Source organism: Hippocampus bargibanti, linkage group LG11 (assembly GCF_051943395.1).
Source record: "Hippocampus bargibanti isolate YZ-2025 linkage group LG11, ASM5194339v1, whole genome shotgun sequence".
Classification (NCBI taxonomy): domain Eukaryota; kingdom Metazoa; phylum Chordata; class Actinopteri; order Syngnathiformes; family Syngnathidae; genus Hippocampus; species Hippocampus bargibanti.
This window is the reverse complement of record NC_142744.1, coordinates 18,525,001-18,542,162: the sequence shown is the minus strand read 5'-3', so window position 1 is coordinate 18,542,162 and position 17,162 is coordinate 18,525,001. Positions and strand designations below refer to the sequence as shown.

Below are 17,162 nucleotides of genomic sequence, written 5' to 3'. Positions count from 1 at the left end.
GTCACAGGGAGAACATGCAAACTTTACACACATATTTTAATGCTCTTCCTCTAGATGGTAAAATATATGACATTTCTGGAAGACATGCATTGACCACAGTTGACCAAGCGTTGCAGGACAAACACACTGTCACTAGTCGGATTGGCAGCAAGTGCTGGGGTTGTGTGTGTACCACCTACTGCCAATCACCTCGTTATGTCACCGGGTATTTATACGGGACACTTTCTGTAGTAGTCGCCGGAGTATTGATGTACCACACTACACCCAGTGCCCAGGTCAGACCCTTTCGACCCCCCCCCCCATGCCCCGCCCACACGTCCCAATAGTTATCTTCTTAGTCAGAATTGTTGAATTTTTCACCACCGTGTGCTTGCTATTTTCCTCTGTTGGCGTAGTACGCGGTTCAGTTTTCTCCTTGCATCCCTACTCACACTTTTTTTGGTGTTCTCTATTTTATTTTTCCATTGGTCCATTTGTTGAACCAACGCTTTGTGTCATTCACTAAGCCTTCTGCACGGGTCCTTTGTCCCTTTCGCTTGCTTTGGGGATCCATAGATACATTTCGTTTCCAACGAGACAGTTGCTCTCTGCCTCGTTCGGAATGTGACACACACCTTTCACATCACGGTGGGGCAGCTCTCCCATATTAAAATTGGGCTAATTTCAAAATCAGTATTTATGTATCCTGTTTTGCATCGTCCATGTTCAAGATAGAGTTGATATACAACCCCTGACACTCACATATTTACTGAAATAATTTAATTTTGGCCCCCTTAACGCTTAGGATAATACAGAGAGGATGAATTACATTGCAAACTTTATAACAGCGAAAAATCGGCAAAGAAATTTTGTTCACTTTTGACAAAAGGGTGAATATTTGAATGTCATCTTTTGTTTTATGTTGTAAGGTAATGTGTTTTCTTTCATTACTTTTATTTATTTATTTATTTATTTATTTATTTATTTACTTATTTATTTAAAGAGCTATTCTCGTCCGATTAAATCGGCCGGCCGATTAATCGTTCCAGGCCCTAACCACTATATTCTCATGCAGCCACAAGCCATGCTATGCTTAACTATACCTACATGGAAGGCAAAGACAACATTTTAACAGAAACACAAAAAAAAACTAAAAACACCAATATGGTGTTTGACATTTAACCAAACAGGCCTTTCTGACTCAATATTAGAAAGCTGTCCATGACACCTGAAAACGTCTTCTGCGTGAAGCCTCCCAGAAGATGGAGGTCGACTTTCGAGCCTCTGTGAAGAGAATGCAAGTTTCCATCCGTTGGACCCCAAAGACAGACGAGCTCAGTCCAAAATCTGAAGCTTCAAGATGGAAAAGCAGGTGCTATTTGCAGGTGTGCACATCGTAGACCCTGATGCACTCCTGGCAGCTGACGTAGCAGCACCAGTGGAAAATGCAGTGGCATTTCTCTTTGCGCCTCTCCGTCCGGGTGTTGTGGCCGCGGCCACAGCACAGCAGATCGCAGCCGTCGATGCCGTGCGATGTCAGATTGCAGACGCGGTTGCGGGTGCCGAACGAGCCCGTCTCGATGTTGGGGTCGCAGAAATTGGGCGACCCCTCATAGTAGACCAGGTCGCGCTCGGTGGGGGGCTTGAAGTAGTTGTACCTGGGTCTCAGGGTTTCCACCCAGCCGCGCGACTCCTTGTGCTTCTCCACCACCATCTCCGAGGCACTGTCGTATTTGTCCTTCATGTAGTCGCCGATGACCCTGAAGTCCGGCTGAGACCACCAGCACGTCTTCACCTCGCAGCTACCCGACAGCCCGTGGCACTTGCACTTCAGGAAAATGTTGTCATAGAGAGACTGTGGATAAAATAAGATTTTTTTCCCTGCTTTTTCAATCACTGTTGGAAGCACTGCAGCATATTTACACGCTAAATTCTAAGAATGGTGGTTTTCCAATGTCTAATTTTTGAACATAGAAAGAAACCACAAGAGACTGGGAATAGCTGTTCTTTAAAAAAGGAAAACAACTTCCCTCGTGTAACATGCACGATCAGGACTCACCGTCCGGCCAGCCTCGTTGTTATGGCGATTCATGGCCGAGCGGGCATCGGGACGGTTCTCCCTCGCATCGGCAAACTCTCGGGACACCATGCCGCCAAAGTCCACATCTTCGCTGCAACCGCCCCACTTCCAGCCCTCACCGGGGGGGCCTTTGTGACGCGTGTCGCAGCCGCAGATGGTGGCGGAGCCATCGGCGCAGGCCCGGGTTACTGCAAAGGCCACTCCGGCTGAGGCGATGGCGTGGACGAATGCTGACTCTCGAGTGGCTGCAAGGAGAGAGAGATGCATGCACCCTTGCTCAAAAGTATTGGGACAACAGGAAATGTGAACGGAAGACAATAAAACCACGTATGTCAAACAAAACGTTTACAATCCTCAAGGGTTCGGGTTGAGTCGGAGTTAAGGAGTTATTCCTGGGTTACAGTTCAAATTATATCTGGGATAGGATTAGGTTTGTTGCTCTGAAGAAAATTAGGGGTGAGCACTGCCCTGAATCTCCCCACTAATCCAACCTGAGCCAAACACATTGAACATCTACTCCAACCACATCACTCATCTGGGCAAAACCCAACAGAATGCTGTCACAAATCTATCGAAATGTTCAATGTGAACAAAATTGAAGCCCCGACAGATACAAAGAAAGTGAACTCTGATCATCCCACTACCTAGCCTAGTGGTTCATCGTCTTTTAGAGGTGCCAAACCCAATCAGGTCTTATGCAAGTTCACCAAACCCTTCATGAGTGAAAAATAAATCTATATTTTGGTTTACAAAATCAAGATATATATTTAAAAAACCTTTATTAAAAAACATAAAAAACTGTTTTTTATTGTTTGACAAGAGTCAAACGTTGATTACTAGGCGGATGACATTTCCCACAGCACTGATTGGACAAGCAATGTCATGTGATGATGAGTGTCACAAGCAATTAACATGTTGAATCGCGTGTGTCTTATACCCTCAATGGCGGAGGCCCGTCAAACCCCTAAGACCGACTCACCAAACCCCAAGGATTCATTCAAACCCAGGTTAAGAACCACTTACCTAACCACAGTCCGAACCCAAAGTGAAACCCAACCCTAACCCAACCAATAATTTCAATCCTCACACAAACCCTCCTTGAGACCCAACCACAACACTGTGCTAAACCCAACCTCCACAAAATGTTGGTGTAGATTTATTGAGAACATTTAGTCAACATGAGAAAGCAAATCACAATGATTAAATGCAAGTATGTACTATTTTGTACTACAAAACTAACAGACTATAGTTTGCTGATGCTAACTTGTCATTTCACCTCCTCTGGGATCTCACAATACTGTAAGATCTGATTGCTGGAGAAAGTAGGTCACAACCTGCTAATCTTGTTTTGCGTCACCTCAAAGGCAAAAATCTTTGAAAACCACGCGAACGAGACCACTGGTCTCGCATTCAGGTGGTCAACTTCTGTCGCAGAGGTCATTACTCGTGTCGACCACATGTGTTTAGGTAGCATCAACAAAGGGTGTCAGTGTGGGGCTTCATTCATCCTTGACATCAATCGTCATGTCTGTTGAATAAGGCCAGCGAGGGGCTATTGTCTTTGGGCTGACATAGTTAACTGATGACTCATCAGGCATCATGAGAGGAAGACACTGGCTTGACAGGTCTATCATTAAGGGACTCAATTAAGCTTTTGAAAGGTGAGGAAATGGTCTCACAGATTGCGGCAATGGGTGCCCACTTATCAAAGCACATGTGATCGCGCTCATCGGACGAGTGCAATTACAATTTTGGAATACTGCTTAAAATAAATATTAAAAAAAACAAATAAATAAATAAATAAATAAACAAATAAAGAAATAAATACATGGTTAGTGCGTGTATGTGTTTTTGTGGAAGAAAGACAGAGACGAGTACAAAGCGAAAGGCAGAAGGGAGCGCCTCCCTTACAGCAGGTTCCAACCAGTTTAAGGACTAAAAGGCATTAGACAACAATGACGCAAGAGAAAAGGCCCACTGTCATCCTGCGCCAGTCGCGTTGCACAGCTACTGTATGTCAGCTCGCTCAATTAGGTGCCATAAATGTACCAGAATCCTAACCGACAAAAAGTACAGGCTGATGATTAAAAGAGAGCAGATGTCATCAGGGGTGTTCAAATTAACTGTCAGGTTGGTTGAAATAAAAAAAGAACTGTAATCCTGCTGTGCATGTTATCTGAAAACTGGCAAATGTTATACATTTATCAAAGTGTTGTCTCTTCAATGACAGTTTTTGTATTTTGTTGAAAAAAATATAATTACAATACATACACCAAAAGACATAATGTAGGTATATGTTTGCCGTTTTGAATGAATTGAATTGAATGATAACATGACTAAAAATGTCTTCAAATGGTTTGAAAAACGTGTGATTTTTAAAATGATGGTTTGCTATGAGCACTGTGTTGCTATTTTACATTGAAATAAGCACAAAATGGAAACACAACTCACTTTTGACCCGTGAACCTCAAGTGCTACTAAGGGGATACTAATATAACACATAATAAGTGTGGCTTTAACTCGGTCCCCTGATGCACTCCATGGGCAGCTTTGCGGTGATGCAGCAAAAGGATAAGCAAGTGTAAGGATGAGCGGGGTGAGGAAAAGAGGATTATCTCGAGACAAAATGAGCAAAGGAGCAGAGCCGGGAAGCAATTAAAGGGGCCCTGGCCTCTCAATATGAACATGTAGATGGGAACCTGAGAAAAAGGAGGAAGTGCTGCTTGATCTGTGGATTTCTTCCAAAACTTTACAAGTTATGGGAAAATAAAGGTCATCGGCCTTCCAACATTTTGTCAAGCGTCCACTTCAGTTCATGAGCAAACACCTTGCGCTCGCTAGGTGGCCTTCTCAATCCTTGTGAAGAAATTGGGGCGATCTACACGGGGTTGACCTTCGGGGCCAATTACACCGACAATAACATTTATTTCACCTGCTCTCGCATTAGTTCCACTGCTTGGTTTTAAGACCAGTTGATGGCGTTTCATGACACTTTGCATCCCCACCAAACTTTGCCAAACGCCGACAGGCCAAGTGGTCCCTGCAGCCTGCTGGGGGGTTGAATCCCCTATTGTGCCTCCACTGTCACGCTGCGTTAGGCCCACAATGGCTCCAGATATTTTATATGAAATTTGCCCTGGCCAGTGATTAGTGGGGACCAAGTTAAGTCATAGCAACAGAGAACTATGCATTGGCCGGACCCTGCTTGTCGGCAGACGGGGAAATCCCTATTCAAATGCTTTAATAAAACAATCTAAAGGGCGTGTGAATGGGGAAAAGCACTATTTCTCCTGCTTAATCTCATGGTTGCAAAGATATTGTGCTCTGAGCTGAGCCCAGCAGGGAGTAGGGGCTGAGGTCCCCCCATCAACTCCACTTGCCACACCCCTTCTTTCTTTCTTGCACAGAGTTAATGATATACCGGGGTGATGGCTTCCCTCCCCCAGCATGGTGAGACGTAGGTTTCAGGGGGAAGAAGCAGAGAGCCCGAAGCTCATCCTACATACTTACAGTTTCCCATCCTCAGCTCACAGGCGGTCAACTGATCCAAGTTGGGTTAAGAACACAAAGCGAGATTTCAGTCCGACATAGGTTGTCACCCGTGTCACGTACACGTGATGCCAATCGAGTTCTGTTCAAACTCGTAATGGTTTGAGGTAGGAGTGACGGTGCGTGGCAGAGGAACGACCCTGGTTGCCTCGCCATGCTGTCAACCGATTCATAAAGTGCAAGCCGACGGCGGGGATGTGTTCGGTGAATACGAATACCGAATGCCGAAAACAGCTCCGGTATTGGCTGGCTGTGCTGAGAACACCTGCACATCTATCTGTTACTTTTCATCACAGCCAGATTCCTCCACTGCATGTTTTGACACTTTACTTAATTAATGAGTGCTGACGCAGACATGGCCTGCGGGAAGGGCTGGCGTGTCAGGGTGTGGAGTGAGCGAGAAAACCGAGGAGAGACAGAAAACAACATTACAACTGTTTGACCGTACGACGTACGACGTCATTCATGCGCCTGATCATTTTGGACCCCGAAAACGAGCTGAGTTGAAATGTTGTGCCCAATTAGAAGCCTGCAATTGTCTCCCATATCGTGAAGGTGAGGATTACAAGTGAGACCTATAAAGACGCGCACTCCCCTTTGGCCCAAAAGAGGCAGGAGGAAATGGACACACTACAGTCTGAATTGCAGACAAACAGACACCAGTGAGGACAATGGGACCGTAGCACAGACAAACAACAGCATCAATCAAATTCAGTGAAATGGAAGCCCTCTTCCACTAAGCCCTATCAAAGGCCTCAGAGCTACCGAGTCACTCTGGTTGCCCTCTGACAAAGGCACTTAATCCCGCCACTTTGACCTCTCCCATTATGAAGGGCTTCACTGACCTTAATCCAATCAAAATGATCTACTGAAGCCTAGTTACTGCCTCCCCTTTAACAACCAGCAGCCCAGCAATTTGGGCTAGGGAGGGGGTTAGCAGTGTTATTTTTTGACTCCACAAAAGGAGCTGGGATGAAGATTCCCTCTCACCTTCAACTCATCCTCAAGCCTCCTTAATACGGGTTTGAGAGTTCATTAAATGTTACTGGGTGAGAGATTAGAGCAGTGGCTTTGTCTCACCTCTATCGGTAGAAATACTGGTAGGTGGGTTTTAATCTTAAAGCTTTTTAATTGGGTGTCTAGTTTGAGCTTTGGCAACATGTTTCATTCGAAGCTCAGTCAAATATGATTGGTGCAATTGTAAAATCATCATTGTGTCTCTCAATGATTGTGACGCCTAGGCAGTCTCATAACTACAGATGGCGGCTAATATATTTTGCTATGAATTCATTGTGGAGCGGAGGTTTGGGGTGTGTTGGGGGTGGCAGCAGAGCCAGGAAAAAAATCTGCTTCTTGGATCAAGAACACTTAAGCCAATTATTGAAAAATGAGAGCCCACTTTCCAGAAAAAAAACATTTTTGAGTGATCATGTAATTTTGTTGTCAGGTTCCGATAAACGTCAGGAACATCAATGCCTTCATCAGTTTGATCCAGCTAAATAATGTGGATGTTCGATAATTATTTAAATTGGTTTACAAAGCACCATTGCTTTAGCCCTAAAACAAAGTATACAATATACAAATTCAGCTACATAAAGAAAGCTCTCATGGCACAATAATAATACCGGGATTTGTCTTGACTGGCACTTTTTTTTATGACGACATTTTGTCTGAAAGCTGCAATTCATCATCACCCATAGTCAACATATTAGATAACATGCCAACATTCAGGTTGACATGTTGTATAAGGCGCTTCAGAGAATCAACAGCAGAACAATCATTGGGGATTCCCTCTGAAAGAAAACACCCAACAGGACTGAACGGGTTTTGATGTATGAGTTCAGCTGGAGTGTTGTCTCGGTTCTGTTTGAAAATGGTTGAGGCGTGCGAGAAAAGCAAGTTTCACTGTTTACATTCTCCTCGGAGTAGTTGAGGAATGTGCAAAGAAAATCACCTGTAACACTTGTCAAGTGGTGTGTTAGGAGAAAATAATTCTTGGTACATTAGTTAAACTGCTATACGGCCTCTCTTAATTTAGGAGGTTGGGCTCAGAAGAAATTCAATGAAATACGCAAAAGATAATTCATTACCCTTATCCAGCACCGGTCCGAAAATGGCCAGGTTATCATTTACGGTGGTGCAGTTCCAGCGTCGCCCTCTGAACTGGTGTTGGCACTCCTGGATGCCAATCTTCACCCCTTCCGCCACACTGGGCATGATTTCCAAGTAGTTGCGGCAGAACCGCAGCTGCTTGGGCACCAAGCCTGGAATGCTGCTGCATAGGATGGGTTGTGTGCCCAACGACGAGTACTGGTGGCCCATCGCTAGTGACCTAAACACACAGAAGGTCATCAGTGTTTGAGTTTTAGAACTTAGAAAAACTTAATTGAGAATGAATGCAGCAGAGCAATCAGTTCATGTCTGTGGATGCTGGATTACTAATATATCAGATGCTATCTGATAGACAACACTCCCACAACTACCACCTAGCATACACTCTGTGGACTCTGTAAGCATGGAAATTGTCGGGCTGACACCACAGAGCCATTCTGCCTATGATGAAAGTCCTTGATGCATCTCAAAGTCTTCATAGACCTGAAGCAGACAACCGGGAGAGCTACAACGTGTTATTAGCTGTCCACACACTTAACAGCCCCCCACTCCCATCTGAGGCTAATAAGAGTGTAAACCCTATGACAAAACTTCAGAGAGTGTACCAAGGCTAACATACACACGACCCAATTCCCCCAAATTCCGCCTTTCTCGATTTCTTTTGAAGATGAAACAAGTGCAAACTTGGTTCAATCACGACATCCTTGTATTCACCTTTATCTCTATCTTGTTATTTACAAGGGCACTGCCAAATGTAGAGCAACCGGTAGGATTTCATATTTTTTTTCAATTGACGTATTTGTCTATTACCAACACAACTGAAAATCTACGAAACACAATCGAACCAAATTTTGTAGAAGAATGTAGCATAGGTCAAGGAAGAAGACTTGACATTTTGGTGCAGATTTTTGAGATTGCAAATCCATCCGGAAGAAACCGTGGTTGTCGTTGCAAACCACTGTTGTCCTGTGCATTACCACTGGGTGGAACACCTTCAGGAAAGCTGACGTGACAACCAGATTTTTGAAATGAAGATGCTCAGCTGTGTTCTGCTGTCCACATAACCTTGAATCAATGATTTCGCTTTAAAAGAGTGCAGCTCGTTAAGAAGTTTTTATCCTCAACCTGTCCTCTTGGGCATGGATTATGGATTATGGATTATGGATTTGCCTTTCTTAGTCTCGCAGTGGAGAAATTTACATTTCACAGCAGCAAAGTGATGAAAGGAATGAAAGTAGAAAAACAAAATACATAAACTGCTGAAAAGGCAGCCACTCGCGCGGCACCGTCTTGAAGTCAAAAGAACAAAAAAACAACAACTAAATAAATAATATGACAACACAAAGACAATATGACAACACAAAGACACAGGGTCATTCATTTTTAAGCACTTTCGGTACCCTCTTGTTACATGAAGCAGTTCTAGATGAAAGAGGAGACGATCAAAGCGTCTTTCCACCAGTGGATCAGGGACATCATGGTGAAATGTGCACGTCGACTACAAGCTAAATGTTGAAAGCAAACACGCAGCTGTAGCATCAATTGACGAAAAGAGATTGTTTCACATCTCCTCTCCCAAATAAATCTGTTTCAATTCCAAGCCGCAACAGTTCCACAGACGCATCGGCGCTCTGTGCTGACGCTCCTTTTCTTCTTATCACGGGCTTATTCGCACCTCAAGCCATGCATCCATCCAACCGCAGACTGTCCAACAGCACTGACCTTTCCGCTGAACCAAGCGGGGCTGTGAAGATGCTGCCCATTACAGGCGCAAAAAAGCATAATGGCCCCTTTGGTGTCCAGCGATGACAGTCGAATGGCACCAACATTCCTCCCATTCAAAAACAGTGCTGGCATATTGATGCTGCCGAAAAGGCGCAACCGCTCAGCACAGTCTCCTCCTTGATGAATGTCGTGGTCAAAAATGCTGAAAAACAATCCGTATCCATTCCACTCGACTCATAACAACACAAAGTGACAAAAGAAAACACAAAACAAGACAAAAAAACAAAAAAAAAGCAAGGCTCATGAGAGCACTTGACGGCTGCCTACTCGGGTGCCAACTTGGACTCCTTAGTGGAACAATACGGATTTTAGCGACAGTTGAAATGTCTTATCAGCTTTTTAAGAAATGAACTGTTCTTGCATCTTACATTGTCAATGCGATTTAAAGATTAGCTAGCGCTATTGGCTCCGACAGAGTTTTTGTTTTCAAAAACCCTAGCGAGCATTATTGGCTTCCACACAGTAATTTTCTTCATTGTATCACCTCAGTTCTTAGTTCTTCAATAAATAGAATATCTTGTTTCCATTTTTAAATACATGAACTGTTGACCTGATTATTCAATTGACTAAAATAAATATCCAGAGTGCTCGACATTCTGGATCTGGCAGGTGTGTAGTGTTTGGCCGCATGGCTCGCTTGTTATCTGTTGACATTTTGTCCAGACTAATCACAACAAGATTGGCAAAAGTCCTGACACTGACTTGAGGCTATTTTCTGCAAAAAATTAAAAAATCCCAGTGGAAAGCCAAATGACCCCCTGTTTGATCCCCTCCAAACAAGCTGACCTTGAATAGCACCATTTTTCCTACAGATCATCACAATCACATATACATTGCTTGTTTCAATTGGAATTTCAAGATTACATTTCAATGTTGTTGGGCGTCACGGCGTGTCAAAAAATGAATTATGCTTTTACATGCCTTCAAGCAGATGGCAGAGCTATTTGTCACACTGCTTCTGTCACACAATTTCTCGCCTCATTTCTACAGAATACGCCACTATAGTAAATCACAGAACTTTTGACCAAATTGATGGAGGAAGTTGCACTGGTCTACAGCATTGGCCACTAAATAAGGGCAATGCTATCACAAATTGACCTTTTTTTGGTCCTTGTCACAACGTAAACTCCCACCCCTCTACAAAGCAAAACACTCCCGGCATAAACCCAGAGTCCGCATCTCACGCACAACAAAAGAGTGCAAATGCAAAGGAAGCCCGTGTTGAGCAATTCATCACAGGCTCATCACAGTGATACTGCAGGGGAGGTGAAAACAAGTGCCGCAGGCTCGCATTTTTAAAGAGCTCCTTGTCAGTCACATCCTGAACCTCCTCCACCTCTGTTGCCTCATAGAGGGCGTGGAAAAAAATGGTGGTGTCTCTGATGTTTCTGTGACGCTTGTCTTAATAAATATCAAGCACCCATTCAGCAGAGCTCACAGAACAAAAGTCATAAAATAATATTTTCATATTCATATTTCATTGAAATGTGGTCAGTCCATGACAAAAATCATCATTCACTTTTGCTATGCTCGAATCTGGTAGCAGCCTACATGTTGATATGATGTACCCTCACTTTTCGGGCGTGATTGTGTTCACAAACTATAAGGAAATCAGCGGGCACACTAGGTAAAGAGTGGTTACAAATAAACACTTAGCAAAACGTGTATACAGTGTACAGATAACTTTTTGGGGGGATCTGGGTACGCACCTGACCCCCCCCCCTCCCACACACACACACACCTCTCACATAAGCGTATCCAGTGCAAGTTTAATGCATATTTCAGCAAGCCCAAGCAAGGCGCTTCAGAATTACTACTCTACTCGTGGGCCCCCGGGCCTTGGAGTCGACTTTGACATCAAGAGAATATGTTTGGGAAAAGGAATGTGCGGCAAGCTTTCACCTCCAGGTATTTATCTTCTGAAGGTGGGGTGGACTCAAAGGGGAAGGGGTTGGCAGCTGATTTTTTCTCTGTCGGAGGGTGCAACCGGGCGATGGCAGGTTGAGAGGACACGGCGGGTCTTTGGGGCGCTGAGAGTCACACAGCGAGTTTGCTCAATGAAACGCCAACCGAGCGCTTGACAAATACTTTCTTTGTCTTAGGATCACATACTACGAAACAAATAAAAAGGTCCTTTGACAAAACGAAAAACCATTACGTCAATGAGTGATTGTTTGCTAGCAGTATTGTAGCAAATTTCCGTTTGCTTGATATCATTTCTTTACAACTTGATCTGCCCTCCAATTTTCCAAACATCGGTTATAAAGAGGGATTCTGGATCACTCTGCAATGATGACAAAATGGAAAACAACCTTCCATAGTTTGACACAAACTGTTTCACATACTGAGATCCTTAAAAACATTGTCTATATCAGTTGGCAGCACATTATTATTATTATTATTATTATTATTATTATTATTAGTATTATTATATATTTTCGGAATCATCGCACCTAATGTCCTAATGTGGGTCAGCATTCTTTTTCAAGGCCGAAGTGTTATATCAGAATTTCCTACCAGCCAAGCACAATCATGCGTTTCTCATCACTCTAAGCAGCAGGGGACCTGTTACAGGAAGATACACCCAATATCCAACCATGTGCAAATATAGAATAGCTAGAATAGTAGAATAAATACATTGCGCTTTGTTTGTGATGTTCCATAAAGTGATGAAGCACAATACAACGGTGGCACAGAACTGCATGAAAGGATCTCAAGTGGAAGTTATACAGCACGTTATAAAAAATAATGTAGGGCTTTAATAAGTATTCAGTAGATATATATATATATATATATATATATATATATATATATATATATATATATATATATATATATATATATATATATATATATATATATATATATATATATATATATATATATATATATATATGTAACGGAGTTGTGCATTTAGATTATTAAATTATGAAGGAAGTGACGCAACGGCGCACAGTGTGGCACCATGTCCCGCCCATAGTTTCCAGAACAATCTGGAGGAGATTAATGTTAATCACAAGACGAAACACATGCGACTTCACCCATCCCTTCTGTGTTGCAGAAATAAAAGAAATAAAAAGACACATCCACACATCTGGTCTCATTAAGACGGCAGCATCGTGGAGATGAAGACAGTCACTGTATATATATATATATATATATATATATATATATATATATATATATATTCGCACGATCAGAAGATGGTCCACAGAAGCTGAAGAAGCTCTGCGGGACTGTTTTGACTCAACCAGGTGGGAGCTCTTTACTGAGATTCATGGGGAGGACATTGACTCACTCACCAACACCATCACAGACTACATTAACTTTTGTGAACAACGTACCCACCAGGACTGTGCGGTGTTTTGCCAACAACAAACCATGGATTAATCCCGACATAAAAGTCCTCCTGAAGGAGAAGAAAAGGGCTTTTGTGTCGGGCAACAGAGAGGAACTGAAGGCCGTGCAGATCCAACTGAGAAGGAAGATCAGAGAGGGGAAGAAGGCCTACAGGATGAAAATGGAGGAGCAGCTGCAAGCCATCAATGTCGCTGGTGTCTGGAAGGGCCTGAAAAACATCTCAGGCCACAAAAGCCCAGTGACATTGAACGAAAAAGACAAGGACTGGGCAGATGAACTCAACCGCTTTTTCAATCGGTTTGACAAGACGCCAGCCGCCCCCGGCCCGCTGTCAACTACACCTGTAGCTGCACCTGCACCAACTCTCACTGTGGCCTTGCCCTCCCTGCCCCCTCTCACGACCAGCTTTCCACAACCAACATCTGCCCTCCCAACCGTTGCCACACCCTCAGCCGCAACTCTGCCTCCTGGTTCCTGCCTGTCTGTCACAACTGCGCAGGTGAGGAACCAACTGAGGAGGATGCAGGTGAGGAAGGCAGCAGGTCGATATCAGTTCCCGACTCCTCAAGACCTGCTCCGACCAGCTGTGTGTCATTGTCCATCACCTATTCAACCTGAGCCTGAAGCTGGGCAGAATTCCACAGCTGTGGAAAACGTCTTGCCTGGTCCCAGTGCCCAAGATTGCCAACCCAAAAGAGCTCAACAGCTACAGACCGGTGGCGCTGACGTCTCACCTGATGAAGACGCTGGAGAGACTCGTCCTCGCCCACCTGCGACCGCTGGCAAGCTCATCGCTGGACCCGCTACAGTTTGCCTACCAGCCCAGCATCGGTGTGGAGGATGCCATCATCTACCTCCTCCATACGGCGTTGCTGCACCTTGAGAATGCTGGGACCACGGTGAGGATCACGTTCTTCGATTTCTCCAGTGCCTTCAACACCATCCAGCCAAGTCTACTGGGGGACAAGCTGCGGCATGCCGGAGTCGACCATCACCTCACATCCTGGATTACAGATTACCTCACAAACAGGCCACAGTACGTGAGGGTAAACAACTGTGAGTCGGGCAGGCTTCTCTGCAGCACCGGAGCGCCGCAGGGAACAGTCCTGGCTCCATTCCTCTTCACCCTCTACAGCTCGGACTTCAACTACAACACCCCAACCTGCCACCTTCAGAAGTTCTCTGACGACTCAGCTATTGTCGGCCTCATTACAGAGGGAGACGATAGGGAGTACAGGGGACTGAATAAGGACTTTGTGGACTGGTGCCAGCAGAATCACCTCCAGATCAACACGGGGAAAACCAAGGAGCTGGTGGTGGACTTCTGCAGGAAACAATCCTCACCTGCACCATTGAACATCCAGGGTTCGGACATTGAGAGGGTGACCTCCTCCAAGTACCTGGGTGTTACTCTCAACAATGAACTGGACTGGTCAACAAACATGGATGCCCTAATCAAAAAGGGACAGAGTGGCCTCTTCCTACTCAGGAAACTGAGGTCTTTTGGAGTTCAGGGGTCACTCCTAAAGACCTTCTATGACTCTGTGGTGGCATCAGCCATCCACTATGGCATTGTCTGCTGGTCAGGCAGCATCACCACCCGGGACAGAAAAAGACTGGATCACCTTGTCAAGCGGGCCAGTTCTGTCGTGGGCTGCTCGCTGGACTCTCTGGAGGAGGTGGGCAACAGACGGACGTATATATATATATATATATATATATATATATATATATATATATATATATATATATATATATATATATATATATATATATATATATATATATATATATACTATATATATATATATAGTAAAGTCTCGTTATATCGATATCGGATATATCGATAGTCCCGGTTATATCGATATTTTTTCGGACTCCCTTGAATATCGATATAACGAGACTTTACTGTATATATATACAATAATATTATATTATGTTAAAAATTTGAATTTGGAATTTCAAAAAGCTTGTCATATAATGTGATATTTCCCAATGACATACTGTACTCGCTTAAGATTGTTGACTGAGCAGGGATGGCTCCGCCGGGGCTTGACCAAAACATATTGAGGATGAACACATAAATGGCTTGCATTAGGTTATTGTTCAAAATGTAAATGCAGTTTCATATACACACATGAACAAATGATTCAGGATAAAGAGTGATATAAATCAAGGATCCACCATTTTATCAGCTTTTTTCTTCTCTATTGTTAAAGATTGTTAAAATTATTGCATGTTTATGAACAAACTGTTTGGGTAAACCATAGCTTCCCTATTTGTGGTAAAGGACAAAATATTGGGCACACTTCTGTGTATGATGCAATGCAGTTGACACCACAACAAACTAAAATATGATTCAAATCATTATGATATAATTTGTGATGGCTCTTTCACTAGTACATCCTCAGCATGTGTGTGGGCAGGCAATAGACGGAATGTGATCATTAAGACATTTAAGGTAAAAATGGCATCCACATAACCAAGCATCTCAAATGTTGAATGACCATCCTCACGCGCACACGCACGGCAAACCAATTGCACCTGCTGCACTCTCGATCAGCGAAGAGAACTTTTTTTGAGACCCCTACCGTCCCCGCCCCACAACCCCCTCAGAAAAAAAGACAACAAAAACCTGCCTTTCATGTCTTGTAAATGAATGTCATTTGCCGTAGTCACGAAGCATCGAGTGATGCCATGATGTCAAATCAAACAAGTTGAATTGAACAACGAGAGCATGAAAATTAGACCCATAAAAACTATCATAACATAAATAAAATACAATATCCCATGTTCCTAAGTATACATATTGTTTGTATACTGTATTTCATTTATTTCATTTCATTTGTGATTGTATTTTATTTATTATAGTACCTATGCTTGTCTGTGACTGTAAAGTGTCCTTGAGAGCTTTGAAAGGCGCTTAAAATGTAATATATATATATATATATATATATATATATATATATATATATATATATATATATATATATATATATATATATATATATATATATATACGTATTACACGTGGTCAAAAATACGCAATTGCAAACACTTCACACACACACACACACACACACACACACACACACACACACACACACACACACTCACACACACACTCACACACACACACTCCTTTCCAGTGACTTTTGCATCCAAAATGACTTACCACCAGATGGGATAACTTGCCATGACACGCGTGAGCCCGCAGAGAAACAAGAGGAAAAATCCAACGAATATCATCCTCCAAAAAAAAGTTCGTCCGAACCTTTCCAACTTGATGCCTGATGCTGCGCGCCCGATAGACCTGCTCCCAGATTAAAACAAAAAGTGGCTCCCCTCAAAACCCCCCCCCCCCAAAAAAAAATAAATAAATAAATAAAAATGAACAACAACAATCAAACAGTGGCGCTGATGTGATCTTTATCGTTTTGTGCCAATCAACTTGCGCGTGGCGATCACGCTGTGGCAGAGGCTGACAGTCATCTAAAAAAATGTTAAAAAGCTTGCTGCCTCTTTTTTTAGGACCCAGTCATGAGGAATTGCCAAAGGGTGATCTGTGATGATACGTTCCCCACCTCGTTCAAGGAGGCAATTTGAAGATGTCTTTTTTTGAGCTCATTGAGAATTGCAGTGCGTGTGATATATAATGTAGTTTCAAGGGGGGGAGAGGGGAGGATTCGAGGGGGCTTTTAAATAGAATCGGAACCCCCGCGGATTGCGTAGCTATAACAACCTGTCCGGATTTCACTCCTCGGCTTGAAGCTTCTAAAATGCAGAAATAAATATGTGTGAATTGCTCGGGACCATTACTGACTTCTCCAAGGGCTTTTCTTTAAGGCGGGGGCGGGAGGCAAGGGTGCACGAAGACTCCCTCATTCCACCCCCATTCAGGTATAAAGGATTTTTAACAGAATGGATTAGATTGTGTGCGTGTCTTTTTTACATTAGTGAATGAAAAAAAAAATAACACGGAAGTCTTATTGTTACTCCAGTGTAATGAACTGTAGATCAACGGTGATTTTTACACCGAGTTTTAGGTCATAAATGTGATTTGTTTCCGAAACTTTTCAACTGCACTCGGTTGAACTGCTCTCCATTAAAGACGATGTGTAAAAAAAAAATTGAAATATAATGAGCAAAGGGTCTATCGCTTTGGGAAAAAAACTTTATTTTAAAATCCATCGTAAAATGTCATGCATGACAAAACGGAAAGAACACAACATGCTAATTCTTTGGAAATGTCACACGACTTAAATGTAACGGGAAAATGTAACAGAAAAATGTACCA

The 17,162-nt window shown here is 43.2% G+C and overlaps 1 protein-coding gene across 3 annotated transcripts; it reads right to left on the bottom strand.

Moving 5' to 3' along the window:
- Nucleotides 1-319: 319 nt before the first annotated feature.
- wnt3a (wingless-type MMTV integration site family, member 3A) lies at nucleotides 320-16,616 on the bottom strand. Of its 3 annotated transcripts, none has more exons than XM_089008368.1 (4): nucleotides 16,041-16,616; nucleotides 7,699-7,940; nucleotides 2,039-2,304; nucleotides 320-1,834 (listed from the first exon to the last, which is right to left on the bottom strand). In XM_089008368.1, the coding sequence occupies exons 1-4, from the start codon at nucleotides 16,112-16,114 to the stop codon at nucleotides 1,355-1,357; spliced, it is 1,062 nt and encodes a 353-aa protein (XP_088864494.1). In that variant the 5' UTR covers nucleotides 16,115-16,616; the 3' UTR covers nucleotides 320-1,354. The 3 variants fall into 3 exon arrangements, with proteins under 3 accessions (XP_088864494.1, XP_088864495.1, XP_088864496.1); XM_089008369.1 differs by having other exon boundaries at nucleotides 320-1,807; XM_089008370.1 differs by lacking the exon at nucleotides 16,041-16,616 and adding an exon at nucleotides 13,600-13,736.
- Between the last annotated feature and the right edge of the window lie 546 nt (nucleotides 16,617-17,162).

Coding starts and splice junctions, on each gene's coding strand:
- wnt3a (XM_089008368.1), bottom strand. CDS start 16,114: ATGATATTCGTTGGATTTTTCCTCTTGTTTCTCTGCGGGCTCACGCGT. Junction 2,305..7,698: donor CGGACCGGTGCTGGATAAGG/GTAATGAATTAT, acceptor CTCTCCTTGCAG/CCACTCGAGAGTCAGCATTC. Junction 1,835..2,038: donor ACAACGAGGCTGGCCGGACG/GTGAGTCCTGAT, acceptor TTTTATCCACAG/TCTCTCTATGACAACATTTT.